A 17,820-nucleotide genomic window follows, 5' to 3' on the forward strand; every position below is an offset into this window, starting at 1 on the left:
TTCGCCCTCTGGGGGAGCCTTGCTGGAAAATCAACCCCGGTTGCATAGTATACCTTTAACACGTAACATATCAGAGATATTCTTGCCAAAACAAAACATGTGACCCCTTATATTTAAAAATGTTTTCCAGACACTTTATTAGGCACTAGTACCAGGCTTGACCCCCAGACATTTTGGCCTCTGCCGAATTGACAACCTCACGTGGTTGTTGCAGATTTATCAGCTGCACATCAAGCAAATCAAGCACATTCTGGTACGGTGCCTTATTGATATAAGACCTGGTGACTCAGGAGGCTACATTGATCTCTTTGTGATTTTTGGAAAACTGGTGCATCATGCACATATATATATATCTGGGCCCCCGGACAATCTTCGACCGGCTCCGATGGCCGCATTTCTCATTTGTTGCTAAGGAAGTGCTGCCTGTTGTGCAGGAAACAGGGAGAGCAGTTTCCTGTTATGGAGAGAGGTTTTTCAAGAGTTGCATTCATTCAGGCCTACAACAGATGCTTGGTCAGGAAGCCGGGCCGACAGCAAAAGCCTTTTGCTGTTCTGGAAAACCTGTTTTTGGAAACTGCTTTTAGGAACCTTTCTATGCACTGTTCTGGTTCAGGAAATAAATACTCCAAAAGCAAAACCATGTGAGAACAGCTGTGGGGATTAAAAAAAATAAACAAAACAAAACATCTGTTTGATTTCTAACCCTCTAAGAAAGCAGAATGTAAAACATATTGTTGTCCAGTCATTACAAGGATCAAGGGTAGCTGAGCAGCTTATGCGACGGCACGGGTCTAAACGGTTATCCTTTGTGTTCCAGGATGTCAGACATGTGCAGTAAACCCATATATGGGACAGCTGTCATTTAAGAAAACATGATTATATTTCCGTGCAAAAGCAAGGGAGCTTCAGACTTAGAGCTGGCCAGCACACGATGAGTAGAACGTAAATTGTGGCTTAAAAGGTTAATGCCTATTGCCCAAATCTTCATATTTAGTGGATTTGTTGCCATCAAGCTGACTGCGTTGTTACTATTACATTACACTACTTGTATATATCTGAGTCATGCAGCAAAATTAAATTTACCTAACAAACTGTGTCCGTACACAATAAGAATCCCGTCTAAACATTTTTGATTAGAGTTAAACTTAAGTGAAATGTTGGTCTTGTCGTTACATTAAGAATCAATTTACAAACTTTGAAAAAAGGAACTGCTGGACGTCTTATGGTTGAGGAAATTTCTGTGTGGGCGTACAGATTTAAAGCTGCATCGAACTTTAGCTAATTTAGAGATAGCACTGCTTGCATGCTAGCATGTTTGACATCTCCCTAACCGTGATTCAGCCATTGCAAAGGAACAGGATGTCAGGTAAGGTCGTCAGAGAAAAGATTTGCCAAATTGTTGCAACACATTTTAAAAGTTTATCACGCTTTAAGTGATGCTTACATCACTTATTTCCAAACCAGTTGTTGCTTTCTGTTACTTTAACTGACGGGGAACAAACCAGATGACTTGGTTGAAGGAGCAGTGGAGATGCATGTAGGCATGATTTCACTTCCATAGTGTGACCCAGTAAAGGTGTCAGCTGTAATAGAAAGAATCCTCAGGATTGACAAAACTTGTTTGTGCACAATAAGGCATGCAGATGTGACATTTTGCCCTTGAGTTATTTGAGTTAGTTTTTTTTTTTTTCCTAAAATGTATGTTTTGTACTTCCATTCGATTTTAGGAAGATAATCCTGGATTGACAAATTGCAAGTGTGCGATTTTCCAGGTGTTTATGAACTGTTGCTGCTGATTGTGCAGAGACCTTGCAGGGCAATTTGACTGACAAGATATAAACTGACAAATGTTACCCGCTGCATTTAAAGTGCAAGTGAATATAAGTCTTTGTAATTAGAAACCAATTTATTTCAGTAGTTAATTAGATGCGCAAAAATGATCTCAAGATTTTTAATTAGCTATTTTAGTTGAGTAGTACACAATTTATAATAAACATTTAGACCTTTAATTTAACTGTTACATAGATTCCTATATCATTTACCCAGAAATGGTGATTAAACCTACCTGAATAAATTGTATGTAAATAGCACCAACTACGCAGGGTAAATTCTAACAGTTTATTTCGAGAGTGTCTTTTTTTTCCCCCTCTTCCAGAGTAGGTGGGATGTAATGGCGTGGTCTGAAGCCAGTGGTTCGCACCCCGTCTCCGCGCTGCGCTGGAGTCCAGCCTCAGGAAGCGCCTAACAGCACCTCCCGTTTCCACACAGGAGCGCACCAGTGCGCTGGAACATCACGCGTGGGGAAGAGCTCCGCAACCCGCTGCGCGACCAGAAAACACTTGACCAGATCTGTTCCCACCGATGAGGATGGATCTCCTGTCAAAGCTTGAATTCCTGTCAATGCTCGCAATGCATCTGGATTGAGTTGGCGCTTTTTTTTTTTTTTTTTTTTTTTTGTGGGAGGGCTCCGTATCTGTGCGGGGAAAATGAGGACCACCGCCGGCTTCCGTGGATGATGATGTCCCATAATGAACGCAGGTTGGTTGTCGGTCTATAACGTTGTGGCTTCTGTCCTGAAAATGAACTTTTAATTTATTTTTTCACTGGAGCTTGACCCTGTTTGTTCTTCTTAGTAATATTTATAAAAGTTGTTTTTTTCTAGTTATTTTTCTCTTAAAACCTCAGTATTCAAACTATTCAGGATATGTTTAACGAGACGCCACTATCATAGAAACATTACAAATCAGTTTGCTAGTTTGAGAAAAATATATAGCCATTGGTCAGATGTGTTTTTCCCGTGGTAAACATTAAAGTAGGACGATGCTGAATGGTGTGCACACTGCATGCATGTATGTGTTTTAACATCCTGGAATAGAAGTCAAATCCGTGGAATAAGACTCAGCAGGGTTCCTCTCAGTGAAAAAAGGATGTACAAGGATTTATGTTTAGATTGGAATATATTAATCCCTGTGTGAGAAATAAAAAAAAGCTGATCTGAATGGGGGTTGTGTGTTTTGCAAGTGCACAGGTTTCTGAGAAGCTGTAGATATGGCTCAAAAAGACTGATATTCCAGAGCATTGATTTGGGGATCTTCAAGCTACTATGGCTGGGGTCAATTTACAATATCTCCTTCATGTTGTCCAAATTGAAACATTTGAGCATTTGTGCAACTAAAATTACAAATTTGACGGGTTTAAATACAAATAATACCTTACATTACAGCATGAGTCTCAATCTGTGTTGGCTAAATCAAATAGTTCATATTCTAATAGTAAATGTAATAACCTATTTTTAAAACTATGTTTGAAAATAAATTCCTTTTTTTAGGGACATTTTGTGGCTCAAAAACTATTATAAAAAGATGACAGAAATGATCAAACAAAATGTTCTATATGTGTGAATGATTTGTGAAACAATATTCTGTAACAATTCTACTATTCTTGAGAGCCCCCTGCTGGTGTGGAGGTATTAACCAGCTGCGTATATTGCTTTTGTCTTGGACCGGCTCTGCTTTTTCCTGATAACAAAAAAGCCTTAAGCCTAGTCAAACCAGATTTTAGGCAGGTGGTTATGGTTTGACAAGTGACATTCAGAATCTAGACACAGTGTGAAATCACATCCTGTAAGTTTGACATGGTGAAGGTTCCAGTGTCCGTCTCTTCCTTTTGTTTTGCAAACATTTGTTTTAATTGAATTCTTGTTGCATAATTCATATCCTGTTGTTCGCAGTCGGGTGCTTTGTCAGACTGGGACCCTTGTTTTTTCTCTCCCTGTTTTATTGTTCTTTGGCGCACTCAAAGAGCCCTTTTCAGAAAAAAAATAGCATGTGGTTGTGTGTGTTTCTGTGTGCGTGAGAATCGTTGAAGAATGAGGAGAAGGAAGTCCATTTGTGCTGTGAAAATGTGAACTCCTCGAGAGGTTTATGGCGGAATGATGGGGGGCTTCACTGGTAATGTTCTTCCCCCTGTAGATATCCTGTCTGGATTTCTTCACAGACGTGCAATTGGATCAAATGGTTGAAACTAAAGCAAACTTAAATCGAAAAATAAGTTCAATGTTTTGGAGATCATATTATAAAGAGGTCATAAAATGTCTTTAGTAGAAGAAACAGAAAGGCCAGAAATACTCGCATAAAGAGAGAGCAAGAAAACACTAAGAATTAACCAGAGGGCACACAGGGTTTAATAGGATGTGCGTCAGGACAGGTACTAAATAACAGGAAGAGACCAGGGGTGTACACACTTTGTTAAGACAGGGTGTGTTTCATGACAGGTCTACATTTTATCAACAATGTTTAGAACAGAGAATGCCTCTTTTAAAGAGAACATCAGAATGGGGACCTTTCCAAACAGACTTGTTGAAGTCAAGTTATGGGAAATTTATCAGAAGTTTCTTTTACCTATAGATGACAGACAACACATGGCAGTGAGTTTGTTCAAAAAAGTGAAGAAATTGTCTAAGTGGTGAGAGGTTACCAGTTTGTCAGGCAGACTGCCATTTTAGCTGATTTTTACTGGGTATTGACCATATCAATTTAAATGGAATATTTTTGAAATTCACTGAAATCGTCTACTATGACCCATTTACCCTACCCTTTTTTAACCGAGCCGAGACCAGTCCGAGCTCGGTTACCGAGATAGCTCTCGAGTGTAAACGGTAAGCAGACTGAACAGAACCGAGCTAGACATAACCGGACCGCGTTAAATGCAGACCAATTCCAGATGTGGTCTCGGCCTGTGTTTTTTTTTTTTGGCCCAGTTATCTGATAGCGAAGAGCGCATGGGCAGACCGCGTCATCCCCTCACAGTCAGCTGACTGTCCGCAGTTTTTCCGGCGTGTCTGGCTGCACGTCCCGATTCACACTCCATTCAGACAAATTTCAGACATTCATAATAATACTAGCTTCCTTACCATGCCACATGGTTTCCAGTGATGATTCTGCTTAGAAGTGTGATGAAGCTCAGTGTCTGTTGTTTCCGGCGTCTGTAAACCCGGAGTAGACATTCGTTTGTCTCATCCACTTCCCAAAAGCCAACTGACTAAAGTAAATTTGCCAATTGTTGCCTTCTTCCCCTGACTCTCTGCACTCTAACACCAAAATATCACAATATCAAGCATAACATCCTGAATGTTACGACGCCGCCGTTTTGATTTGCTTGGTTCTGCCTTTAATCCCAGAGAGTAGTAGTACTGCAGATCGTCACTAGGAGGCGAGGAGCAACCAAGGAAGCGAGATAAGCGTGACGTGTAAACGGTCGTCAGAACGAGGCTCGGCTTGGTTAACTGATCCAAGCTTGGACTGGTCTCGGCTCGGATCGGTTTAACAAGGGTAGTGTAAATGGGGCTACTGTTACAACAGTGTTGATGAGTTTGTTGTTGTTGAACGTCATGATTACAACATTAAATTATGTTGGCTGAGGCTGTATCAATTGGCCTCATCAGCAGCAAGTCTATAGAAAATAAATACCCTTTTACCTTACAACAGTTTGCCATTTGGGATCAGTGAGAGCTGTTGAATGAATGCTGCCCTAGGAGAAGCCCTCCTTTACTCCTTTGGCATATTATAGTATATATATAGAGTAGTCTCAATCTGAGGTTGTAATGATGCCAAACAAAAAGCATCTCTTTTAAAATCCTGGGTTGTAAAAATCTGAAAACTATGTTTCAAAGAAATTAAACTCAGTGTAACCTATTACAGTTCAAGTATGACACTTTTTGGTGTTTTGAACTAGAGATGATCAAATTAAGTCTAAATTCCTTTCTGAAAGATTGAAATATTCCTTTAATTTAAGCGATTGTAACAGCCCTTGACAAAATGGCGCCCAGGGCACTGTGCCATAACAGCCTTATCAAACATTGCCACAGTGAGACGCAGTATTAATGTGCACTTGTAGGTGTTATATTTGTTGTAATCTATTTTTCCAGCTGATCGTAGATCTGCTGGAAGTAGATTGATAGCGCCAGCAGGATCTGCCAGTGAGGAAAAGGGCAACAAACGTTACAGTGGTCTCCTGTGAAGTTGTAAATGGTTCTTAAATGTTAACAAAGGGGTGTATCCCAAGGATATATATATATATATATATATATATATATATATATATATATAATTAGGCTCATATAGAGTGATATATCCCATCCTAATACAAAAGCTCAATCCACGTGTCATTTCCCATATGGAGATGTTATTGTTCCTCTTCTAAGTACCCATGGCTCTGTTGTTTTTCCTGCTGATAATGTCCCCTGCAGCTTGTCGCTGACATCTGCACTGGATGCAGCTTTCTTTAAAGGGATAGTTTAAGATTTGTGAAATGAGGTTCTGTTTGTCGGTCCTGAGTGCTGAAACTAATGGCCACCCCCACCCCCTTCCTACCAAACTCCCCACAGGGGGCTGGGGTGTTGGCTGATGGACCAAAGTGACTTCTAGCATCTTAAAACAACTCTAATATAGAAAAACACTGAAGTGGATTTTTTTGTTAATTCTGTATTATCAACCACTAAACCACTTATAAATGTCCGTGAATTATTTTCACACAGGAGTGTGAAAATGTATTGCGGTTTCAGTAAATGTAATTTAATTTATTCATACACTGTTTTATTTTTATATAAATTACTATCGTTGGAAACAATTTTTGTTTTGTTCTCAGCATGTGTTTCACACAGGAAGTTCATTGGTGGCACACTGCCTCCTAAATTCCTTTCTAGTTAAAAAAAACAGCAACGTTATCTTCTGCGTAATTAACCACACAACGCAGTTATGAGAGAGGTTAAAAGTTAGTAAAATAGCATTGACATGAACTGCTATGATATCTGTTGAGATTGGAGATGTTTAAAGTCAGCAGAAGTCCACTGTGATCTAGGTACCGCCCACAATAACCGTATGCTTCAGCCCCCGGGACAAACTAATATGGATTTGTGCAAAATGAAGACATCAAGGGATTTATTTCCTGCGAGTAAAAAATTAACTGCTCATAACCCTTCAACAATACCTCACCTATAAAGTCCTGAACTATCCCATGAAGCAGAACCACATTATTATTCTTGTAAGAATAACAAACTGTATAAGTGCATAGAAGTTGTAAAAACAATTATGATTTATGCAGTGCTAACTTTGAATATTCTCACATTCTCTTTGTACAGAGTTTCAAAATCCACCACAAGTCCCTCGACCAAGGGTCCGCAGTCACCTCACTATCAAAGTGCAGTCGAAGTTGACATCAAAATCATGGCCCCCTGTCCATGGCCCCAAACCTCCTGTCGCCCCCAAACCCATACCTCTCTCTCAATCTCACCCACAGGGAGACACACACGACCAGCAGAGGCTCAGCAACGGAGAGCTGTCTCACTCTGATGGGGAGATGGGAGATCTTCTTGAAACGACGGAGAAGAACCACCTTAAAGAGGAGAGAAAGGAAGTAGAGGGTGGGGTTAGTGACAATGGCACAGGAGGGAATGACAAAGATGACACAGTGGGCGGACAAACTGTGGCGGGAGAAGCAAAAGGAGCAGAAGCATGTGATAAAGATGCCGATGTGGACAGCATCGCCTCGGATGACACAATCAAGGCAGATGACTTGATTGACATCACAGAGGAAGAAACCACCGACAGCGACTCCATTCATCCTGAGGGGGGTGATCACACTGATGATGAGAGTACAGTAACGCCATTACATCCTCCACCTGGACCAGATTATGAGGGAGGAGAAGAGACAGAGAAGATCGAAACAGGCTGTGGATCCACAGAGCACCTAGATGAACAAGGAGAGGAGCCACAGCTTGAGCAAACACAATCGTTTAGTGAAAGTGCTGAGAACAATGATTCTGGACTTCATGAGACAACCACTCAGCTGCACAGTGGGTTTTTCCCAAATGAGGCTGAGTTGGAAAATGGCAGATTTGCATATGGATTCAGCATGCTTCCAACTGTTGCTGAGGAGTATCCCTACGACGTGATCGGCCCCACAGATGATGCCAGCGATACATGTGAGTCCTGCGACACGGCGGAAACTGGGGACACGGAAGTCTGGCAACCAGAGCGAGCCACCAAAGACACCTCTGGTTGTTTTCGATTCACGTCCAGCACAGAGGATGTGTTCGGGCCCTATTCCGTCATAGAGGCGGTTCCAGGAGACACGAGTGCCACGGCTGATCCGGAGTGGAGCCCTGAAGAGGAAGACAAATCTTCATCGGCAAATGAAGCTCAAACCCAAGATGCCTGTAACCAGGAACCTTACTATGTGTCGTCGGATGATGTGGACAAGCTCGAAGACAAGCAAGCCAACTCAGAGCAGCTTCTTACTGAAGAGGCCACGGAGGAGTCTTGTCAACATAAGGACAAAGCAAAAGACATTGACTCAGCAGATGAATACGCAGACATCGATGATTCAATCTGCCCAAAAGACGAAAATGTTGAGCAATCTGAATGTGTGTCATCGGAAGATTATGTCGAGATTGGTGACGAGGATGAGGAGGAAGAGGAGGTGGAAAAGAAACATATCCGAGTAAAAAGTGCAAAAGAGAGGACGGCCCAGCGAGATCAAGCACTACGCGGCCAGAGAAAAAGCTGCCAGCCTCGTCTCAGATTGTGCAACATCACAGTGCCAGCAGACCTAGACCTGGGCTGCACCCCAGAGCTCACCAACAGGGTGGTGTTTGCCCACACCACCGAGGCCTTTGAAGAAGATATTGAAGAACTAGACTGCCACATCGTGCCTTACTATGAAGACACAGACTCAGACAGCGACGAGCATATCTATGTAGAGGTGGGCTTTGAATCGGAAGGGGAGAATTTCATGCCTCTTGATCGAAAAACCATTGTCACGCGGTCACGGTCCTATTCTGGGAAAGTCTCAAATTATGTACCAGAAACTGTACCAGAGGAGACAGGGACAGAGACGCATGACTACTGCACTGTACCGGAGGATAAGAGCAGCGAACCTCTCAGCCCCTCGCAGCAGCCAGCAGTTAATTGCATTACTCCTTCCACAAAGTCTCGTCGCTTCTTGCTCTCCTCTCGGTCTGCCGATGGTCCCGAATTGTCCTTTTTCACCTCAACAGAGAATGGCCAGTCACTTAAGAATGAGATCAGGATAAAGAGGAAGGACGACACTCTTTCCCTTCCATGCGTCATCACTTCCTCTGGAAGCTTCTCCCAGCGCAGCCATCAGTCATCAAGTGGTGTTTCCACGCCAACCTCCCTAGCGGACATACCTCCACCCTTTGAGCTGGTCCCAATCACTAAGAGACCCGTCACCAAGAGTTCGCCATCCCTCCTGATCCAGCATGAACCAAGCGAAACACCCAAGAAGAAGAAGTCTTCCTTCAAGCGCTTTCTGGCCTTCAAGTTCAAGAGGAAGGCAGATTCAAAGGGCTTTAGTGACGGAAGTGTTCGCTCTTCCCGGTCTTCCTCTGAGTCCAGCCATCATGGCGTGAGGGTCATAGAGCTTGATCGTCGAAGCAATGGCAGCTCACCTCAGCTTCAGTCCAACATGGTAAACCCCCAGCAACATCTGCCAAACCTGCCACACTCTTTTAGTCTCTGCAAAGATCACCACAGGAGGAAAGGGGACCTCAGAGCGGACGGCAAGACCGTCTCCAGAGTGGAGTCCTTTGAGGAGCGCTCCCGTCGCTCCATCATGCCGCTTCCAATGACCAAACCTCGCTCCATCTCCTTCCCCAGTGCCGATACCTCAGACTATGAAAACATTCCAGCCATGAGCTCTGACTATGAGAACATCCAGATCCCGAGACCCACCAGATCCCACACCGTTACCGAATTCTTTGAAAACCGCACTCAAGTTGTATCCAATGAAAATGATGGTTATGTGGATATGAACAGTTTCCCTGGGATTGACAGCAAGCCCCAGACATCGAAAGCAGACTCCGAAAGGTAGGAACAAAGAAATTCCCTTGATTTTATCTCAGCTAATCCAAAAGGGTTATTTCAAATCAAACCTTAACACTAGACATATCTGGTGTAATTCTATTGTTTTGATTTGATTATGAGAAGGCTCAAGTAATTTGGGCTTTGCTTCTGCCGTCATGTGAAGAAACCTGGTTAAAGCTCTAGTTTCATATAACAGCTTGATTTTACAGATCTTTCACAGAACAATTTAATAACTGGTCTGCCGAGCCTTGTTCTACTCTCAGAGTGATTTATATAAGAACTGAAGTAGTAAAGAGGATCAAACTGAACTTACCACCATTACACCTTTATATTTTAGAAGTTCACAGTTTATTGAATGCTTTTAACAAAGCAGACATTTTTAAATATCACATGGATTTTTGTTATTTGTTATTATAAATTATATTTCAGAAGTTTTTAGCCTTGCATGTTTTTTTTAATAAAACACATAGGAATGCACTAATAAAAACAGCTGAGTTGGTGAAGTAAAATGAAAATGAAATACTTAAATACTTATAGTATCATAATTGAAACACATATTTTTGGAATATTTTTTTCTTTGCATGACTATCAAAGTTTAATTTCTCTACAAATAATTTGTTTTATAGAATATTTGTAGTAGCCCTGTCAAAAGGTCTGTTGTGGACTCAATATAAAAACTGTGCTTGTCAGAATTTGCCCGTAGCTCTTGGTCCTAGATCTGAGGCTAGAACACAAGTGTCGGATGTGATTCAGCAAGGTTTTGAGGAAAGTACGAAATATGAGGTAGAGCTCTTAAATTACGTGCACTAAAAATGATACCTGGTGTTTGGTGTTACAAGGCGATAGCCAAGAGTGTTGATGTCACTCGTTGGTTGTTTTATGCAAACATACATTATTACAGGAAGTATCTGTCTTGAGTTGGTGATTAGTGTGTGGATTTCTGATGCATTCAACATAAAAGCATCAGAATGTTGTTTCGTTTGCTTTGTGTTCACGCTCTAACGTTGATTTAAACAACACTTTATACATTTACATCCATGCTTTTCCTGTTTGGAAAACAGTGCTGTAAAAGTATTTGCCTTCTTACGTATATATCTTTGGTTTTTGCTTAGTTTGCCACACTTATACGTGTCAGATCCTCAAACAGATTTTAATATCAGAAAAAAGCCCAAGTAAATGCAAAGTGCAGTTTTAAATAATCATTTCACTTACAAGGGGAAATTGCTATCCAAACCAACATGGGCCTATGAGGGGGGAAAAAAGCAGTTGTCCTCTCTTCCTAACTGGTTGTGCCATCCTTACGGCCACCGTTTGCCATCAACCATTTGTGATACCTGGCAAGGAGACTTTTATCAAACTGTGGAAGAACTTTCCCACTGTTTTGTTGAGTTGTTTCAATTTAGGGTTTTTAGAGTTGATGTTCATTGTGCTGCCGCTTGCTTCCAAGTCCACTTGATTTTATTGTAAGGTCAAAAACTGAAAAACACCTTCAGTATTTTTTCCATCACAGGAAATTTCTAGATACTCAGTCAGTAAAGAAACCCCAGATCATTATACTACCCCCATCATGTCTGACTTTCAGTATGATCAGTTCTTTTTCTGAGACTTTCTGTGAAGGTGTGTTCACATGGAAACATTTTATCCCTATGTACAGGCGCTTTCAGGAGCGAATTAGCCGTACGCGATGCAAACAAAGCGTTTCCAGCTATGCGAAGGGCACCAAATAGGTGAATGGAGTGAAGCAAAACTGCAAATAGAGCAAAGCGAAATTTCGCTCAGTCAATTTGCGTCACATTAAGGGTGCTCCTCCTTCCTTTATTCAAGAACAGAAATGTTTTTTTTTTCATGTGTCACATACTGTATTTAGACAGTACAGATAGGCCCTATTTCTATTCAACAATGATGGATTTGTTGACTGAAAAGCCTGTAGTTGGTGCCCCGGAGGGAGATTCGTCTCCCCCTCACACAGTGCAACCACATTACATACAGCACTGTGGCTCGCTCTATAAAATCCATCTCAACTGCTCCATGACTTGGTAATCGCTGTATAAGGTCCTGCTTCTCTGTCCTGGAAAGACGGAAGTCCTGCAGGAAGCGCTCCTCATCCACAAACAGCTACAGGTGTGGTACTCGCCGAACTGGGTGCATCTCTGGAGGATCTGGTGGACCCAGGGGCACAAACGCCATTTTTTCAACTTCCCAGATCACATTCAGCACCGTGACGCGCTCCGTAAAATCCACCTCTGGAGCTCTGTGAGTTGAACGCACGAGTTGAACGCACAAGAGGAACCGGCAGGCGGATAGACGTTCCTCCTGTTCGATGATGTGGTGAAGCGGGCTGGGGGGAAATGGCTGCGTTGTCAGCGCGGATAGTTTGTGAGAAACAGGCGAAATATCAAGCGTCCAACGATGACAAAAATTCCACTTTTGTCTCAACAGTCCACAGAATATTTTCTTAAAAGTGTTGGGAGTTGTGCTCTCTTTGGTCAACTAGGGTTTTGGGCTTGAAACTCTTCCAAGGATGCAAATTTTGTTCAATCTTTTTTTCTTGTTGTTTATTTGTGAATGCACTCCTGAGCTGGGGCAAACGAGGTATCTGTTGCTTTAGATGTTGTTCTGGGTTCTTTTGTGACGCTCTAGATTTGCACCCCCTGATGCGAAGGCCAAACCCTGCATGGACATAGACATAATGCCTCTCACTGTGGATTAATGAAGTCCAAGAAAATTCAAAAATGGCTTTGTAACTCACTCTAGATAAATGCCTGTGTTTGTTTTTCCTCATCTGTTCTTGAATTTCTTTACATTGGAATATGTTTTGCTCTTTTTGCTCTCTTCATGTTTCCAAACAGGTATTTAGAGATTATCTGGAGTCTACATGTCTGGCAGTAATCAAGCCTGTGAAACTGAGTCATAAAAATATAGTTAATCCAAATTAACTCACGGTTTAATAAGGCTGACAATTACTTTTTTTATGTAGGGCCAGGTTGGTTGGGTTAGCCCTTTTTCCCTTATTATATGAAATTGCAATTTAAGAGTTGAATTTTGTATTTCCTCACGTCGTCTTTGTCTAATACAAGATTGTGTTTGATGATGATCTGAAAGATCGACTTGTGACAAATAAGAAATTAATGTCAGTTTTCAATGCACTGTATAGTCTTCTCTTTAGAGCACAGTCAAGGCCCTTGAATGGCTCAAAGATATCCCCACACTTTATCTTATATCAGCAAATATAACCTGGGAAAGTATCCTGGGTGAGGAACTAGCAGCCTGCTGGGCCAGGCATCACTGGCTTCAGAAAGATCGACAACTCTTTTGGGAAAACTTATCCATGTTTTTTTTTTGTGTTTTTTTTTTTATTTTTTTATTAGAGGTCACATCTGGTGGTGCTGCATCAATGCAAGACTGATTTAGTAGAACAGGTACCAGCAATAAGGTAGCTCGCCGAGTGCAGCTTCTGCAGATTAGAGAAAGTCATTATGGATGCAATTAAAAGTGACAAAATGGGCGAGGGGGTTCTTTCACACATCGAAGTGGTGGAGGATAAGAGTAAATGTGAGAGCACCAGAGGAGGGGAAAGTGTTAATGGAAAGAGGCAGATCAATATGAAAACAAGGTTTGCAATGATAAAGTGGAATAGAGGCTTGTCTTGCATGAACAAAGGAAAGACAATAGAAGCAGTTCTGGTGTAATTCCTCCGCTACGCCAGACACTTGTGTTTAGGAGGCTTTTTATTAAAAAGGCTCTCTCCTGGGGTGCTTCTCTTTCACCGTACTCTTGAGGGTCTGCAGGGTTTACTGCAGTGTGTGATGGAGTGGGAAATCAGCACATGTAGACCGTAGAAAAACACCCAGCCTGTGCCACGGTCACCCCAGAGTTCGAGCAAGATTTTCTAACTGTATAGTTTTTGTTTCTTTTCATTGTGACACAAACATTATGATTTTTTTTTTTCCTTTACAATTTTCTGCATTACAACTTCAAACTCCAATGTGTTTTACTGGGATGTGGTGCAATAAAGCAACACAGAGTAGTGTATAAGTGTGAAGTGGAAAGAAAATGAAGAATTGCCCATTATTATCTGATCCGTGAACAGAAACATTTAAGTCTTGTCACGTATTCTCCACAGGATGCAGGTCTAAAGTTTCACCAGGCCCTTCTGACAATATGATGGGACCCACAGAAATCCCATTGTAGTTCTGGCTGTATAGTGATAACTGTCCTGCTAGACGGCGGCCCTTCGCCCCAGCCTCAAGTTCTTTGTAGCCTGAAATAAAATGTACTTCCATGGTTATTGTGTAATATACTGTAGCTCCATCCACTTTCCCACTAGCTCTGACCAGCTTTCCGTTTTTGCTGGAACAAAGTATTCCCATAGTATGATGCTGCCTCTACCATGGGGTAGTGTATTTAGCATGTATTTAGAGTTGTCTACAGATTCTCCTACCTGAGCTGTGGATCTCTGCAGCTCATCCAGAGTTACAATGCTCTCACCCTCCACCACGTTTTTCTCCCAGACCCTCTCTGCTGCGCCCCTTGTTTCTGCGTGATGCTGTTTGTTCACTAATGTTCTCTAAGAAACCTCTGAGGCTCTCATAGAACTAGAATAACATCAATAAACACATAGTTTTTTTCAGTTGTGTCCTAGGGCAAGGCAAGTCACCTGCATTGCCTGCTGATGGTGGTCAGATGGTCTGGTGGCGCTGATGTCTGGCAGCCTCGCCTCTGTCAGTCTGCTCCAGGGCAGCTGTGGCTACAAACGCAGCTCACCACCGTCAGGGTGTGAATGTGTGCGTGAATGTACACTGACTGTGGTGTAAAAGCTCTTTGGGGCCATTTTACATTTACGTATGTGAACTGTATTCACCAATTAGGTGACTTCCAAATTTAAGGGACATAACGGAGAATGTTGCTTAATTTAAATGCACGTCGCACTTTATGTTTCTCCGTCATGGATAACCCGTAAAAAAAACAAAACCCAAAAAATACATTGAATTTGATTAAATGTCAGGAAGTCCTCAGGGTATTAATACTTTTTCATAGCAGTGTACGTGTTTTTCGCATTCTGCATCCTTTCCACTTGTGAAAATCTCCTTACCCAGCCGGTGCAGACTCCTTATGTTCTGGTGTTGGTATCAGTGGACCTCCTTTTGTGCTTCCGATCTAACATCAGTCTCAAGGATGCCAAGAACCTATCAGCCCTTTCTTTTTCCCTTCACCCACATTCCCAACACAGAGGTTCCTGTTACCAGGGTCGCTCTGAGAGGCCGCAGGGCAGATTTTGTTTGTTTTGTTTTGTTTTCAAGTTGGTAGGATATGCATTTGTGCATGAACGTACTCACACCAATAACCACATTGTTTCTTTAGAAGTAGTTCTCTGCCTGTGCGAGCACATATTGCATGCAACCTTTCAAATCTTGACACGATCGCAGTCCCACACCACCGAGACGATGATGACAGTGATTTATTGAGAACACATTCAACACAACATGGTCAAAGACCCTCAGAGGGACAAGTTGATTTTTGTGATGGAAACAACCGAATAGCCTCACGGACGCCTATAGTCACACACTCGCATTTTAAGGAGAACGTACAAAGCTGCTCTCCACCACGGTTGCCCTGTTTCTTGTGGTGTGATTAATGTATGTAGGCATTAAGATGCCCCATTAGCACACACTTTCAGACTAAGCAAAGAAACATGGTCATTAGCAGCGCGCTGCAGTGTAGAATGGATCCAGAAAAGGTGCAGTGATTTATCCCAATCCCAAAACGCGGTGTTTATTTCTAGGTCTCTGGGTTGCATATGCATACGTGTGCGAGTGGACGAAGTTACAGCTCTGTGCTGTTTTATCTGAAATATGATGCTCCAGCTGAGGATGCGTTCTCAGCAAAGCTGTCTCAGGGAAGAAGTGGCAACAGATAGGCGCAGGGAAAAACTAATTTTAGCCTAGAACATTTTGGATTGTTGTGATTTTGTGCAGCTAACGTGGCATTTTATTCAGCATTTTTTAATGATGTACGGCTAATGTTAGCGGAGTAGCACATCTCACGATTAGAGTTGAGCAAAAGACGTCTTCAGAATGATGACAAAGCCCTGGCATGGCCTTTAAAACAGCACCTCCACCCACTGTTTTTTCAGCATTAGTAGTGATGAGGGAGCCATCTTAAGTACATTGTTGTTCTGGGTGGTACGCTGCGCAGCGAGGCGGTGGGCAAGGCGTGTCCCTGGCTCACCAGGACTGGTGCCAGTTGCTCTGAGGTCATTAACAGGTCATCCCAAGGGAGGAAGTATCCAGCCCAGGAGCTTCCCACCAGCCTGTTTACAGGAAATGCAGGATAAGGGTGAGGTGCTGGTGGGAGGTTGAGAGGTGCAGAAACGACATGACAGGTAGGATGAAATGGGTGGATTGGGCTTATTGTTGTGGGGTGAGGGTTTTGCTTTGCCTTGAACAACAAAATGAGGCGTGGTCCAGTTAGGCAAGCCAAGTTTGCTGTCGCTGCTGCTCGAGACTACCAGTAACTCCTGAGGTTTCTCTTCAAACACAAGTTAAAAGAGGTGTGGGTGCTAGATTTATTGATGGTAAAGAAGGAATTCATGTTTGCTATATTTTTCCAAATCATATGGTATAGTAGTAGGCCAAAAATTGCAACTGTGCTGATAATCCTCTGCTCTCAACATGCCAGACTGCCATCTGATGACTGCATGAGCTAATGTAAATACATTCACTATAGAACATAGGACTGGTCCTGCCAGTTAAAGAAGATAACTTAGAAATCCATTCATCTATACTGGGTGAAATGAGGCGCACCTGGCAGTTTAATTTAATCTTTATCTCACAAACAACAGGAGCAAGGTTTGAAAGGGTAGATTTACTTTTTGTTTAAAAGCATATTGTAAAAACCATTGGAATATTACCAATAAAGAATCCCAGAAACATTGCTGCTTTCTCGTACAGAAAAATGCAGAACAATGAACTGGAATGTCGCACTGTGATTGAAATTTAAAGAGGGAAAGCCAAAGGCTTTTCACTATCTCTAAAGACATAATCCCTCACATTTTAGTATGTGTAAAACATACCAATGACTCAATAAAAAACTGTTTAAAAAGCTCTCCTCTGACAGTTTTGATGTTTGTCCTGATTGTCCTGTAAAACCTCTCTGTGAAAGCTGTATTACACTTTTTGAATATATAAAGTGCAGAAAAACTGAGAATTTATTATAAGACACACACACACACACACACACACACACACACACACACACACACACACACATGCAGTGCTTATTTAAAACATCATGGCAATGAAAGGAAACACTACTTTTTCTGGGGATGGTGGGATTATGGTGTTTTTTTTTTCACAACTCTAGGGAAGCAGCTTTCTCCCAGTCTGGTGGTGCATGTTTAGCTAATTAGAACTAATGGTGAAATGAAAAAGAAGGCAGAAAGTTATCATAGAATCTATCATATTTGGCTCAGACGCTGAGAAAAAGCAAGTTGCTTCTGCTGCTAATTATCATGTGCAAAGTACACAGAAGCAGCATTTAAAGAGAGCAGTTGAATTGATTGATGATTTGATTCGCAAACATTAAAGGAGCCTGGTCACGTACTATGACTTTACACATTTTGACACCAGTAGCTCACTCTGGTTACATACAAAGGTTTCCCGATGAAATTATTATTATATTTTATTTCTGTCATTTGTTTTTTTGCCCTGTTTGGTAACAATCAATGCCTTTTTCTGTATATTTAACATAACAAGACCAGAAGTAGGATGTTGCACATACATGCAAAGAGTAAACAAGGAGAACGTCCAGCAGAGGTGCAAAAACATAGAGGTTAAGTTACCCGAGCCATGTAGACAGGTTGATCTTCGACCACGCCGTGCTGTCCCTTAATTGCAAAGCATTGCAGGACGGTCTACTGGCTCTTACAGTAGCTGCG

At 42.0% G+C, this 17,820-nt stretch overlaps 1 protein-coding gene across 3 annotated transcripts in view; it reads left to right on the forward strand.

The window, feature by feature from the left end:
• Window positions 1-2,206: 2,206 nt before the first annotated feature.
• Window positions 2,207-17,820, forward strand: part of fgd5a (FYVE, RhoGEF and PH domain containing 5a) — a 49,415-nt gene continuing 33,801 nt past the window's right edge. For 2 of the 3 annotated variants that reach the window (XM_012862177.3, XM_012862178.3), the window contains exons 1-2: window positions 2,207-2,538; window positions 7,139-9,887. In XM_012862177.3, coding sequence (XP_012717631.2) covers window positions 2,529-2,538; window positions 7,139-9,887 — 2,759 coding nt within the window. In that variant the 5' untranslated portion in view covers window positions 2,207-2,528. The remainder of the gene's footprint in view (window positions 2,539-7,138; window positions 9,888-17,820) is intronic. The other variant, XM_021316223.2, reaches the window with a different exon arrangement.

The sequence above is a fragment of the Fundulus heteroclitus genome, chromosome 20 (genome assembly GCF_011125445.2).
Source record: "Fundulus heteroclitus isolate FHET01 chromosome 20, MU-UCD_Fhet_4.1, whole genome shotgun sequence".
Lineage (NCBI taxonomy): Eukaryota > Metazoa > Chordata > Actinopteri > Cyprinodontiformes > Fundulidae > Fundulus > Fundulus heteroclitus.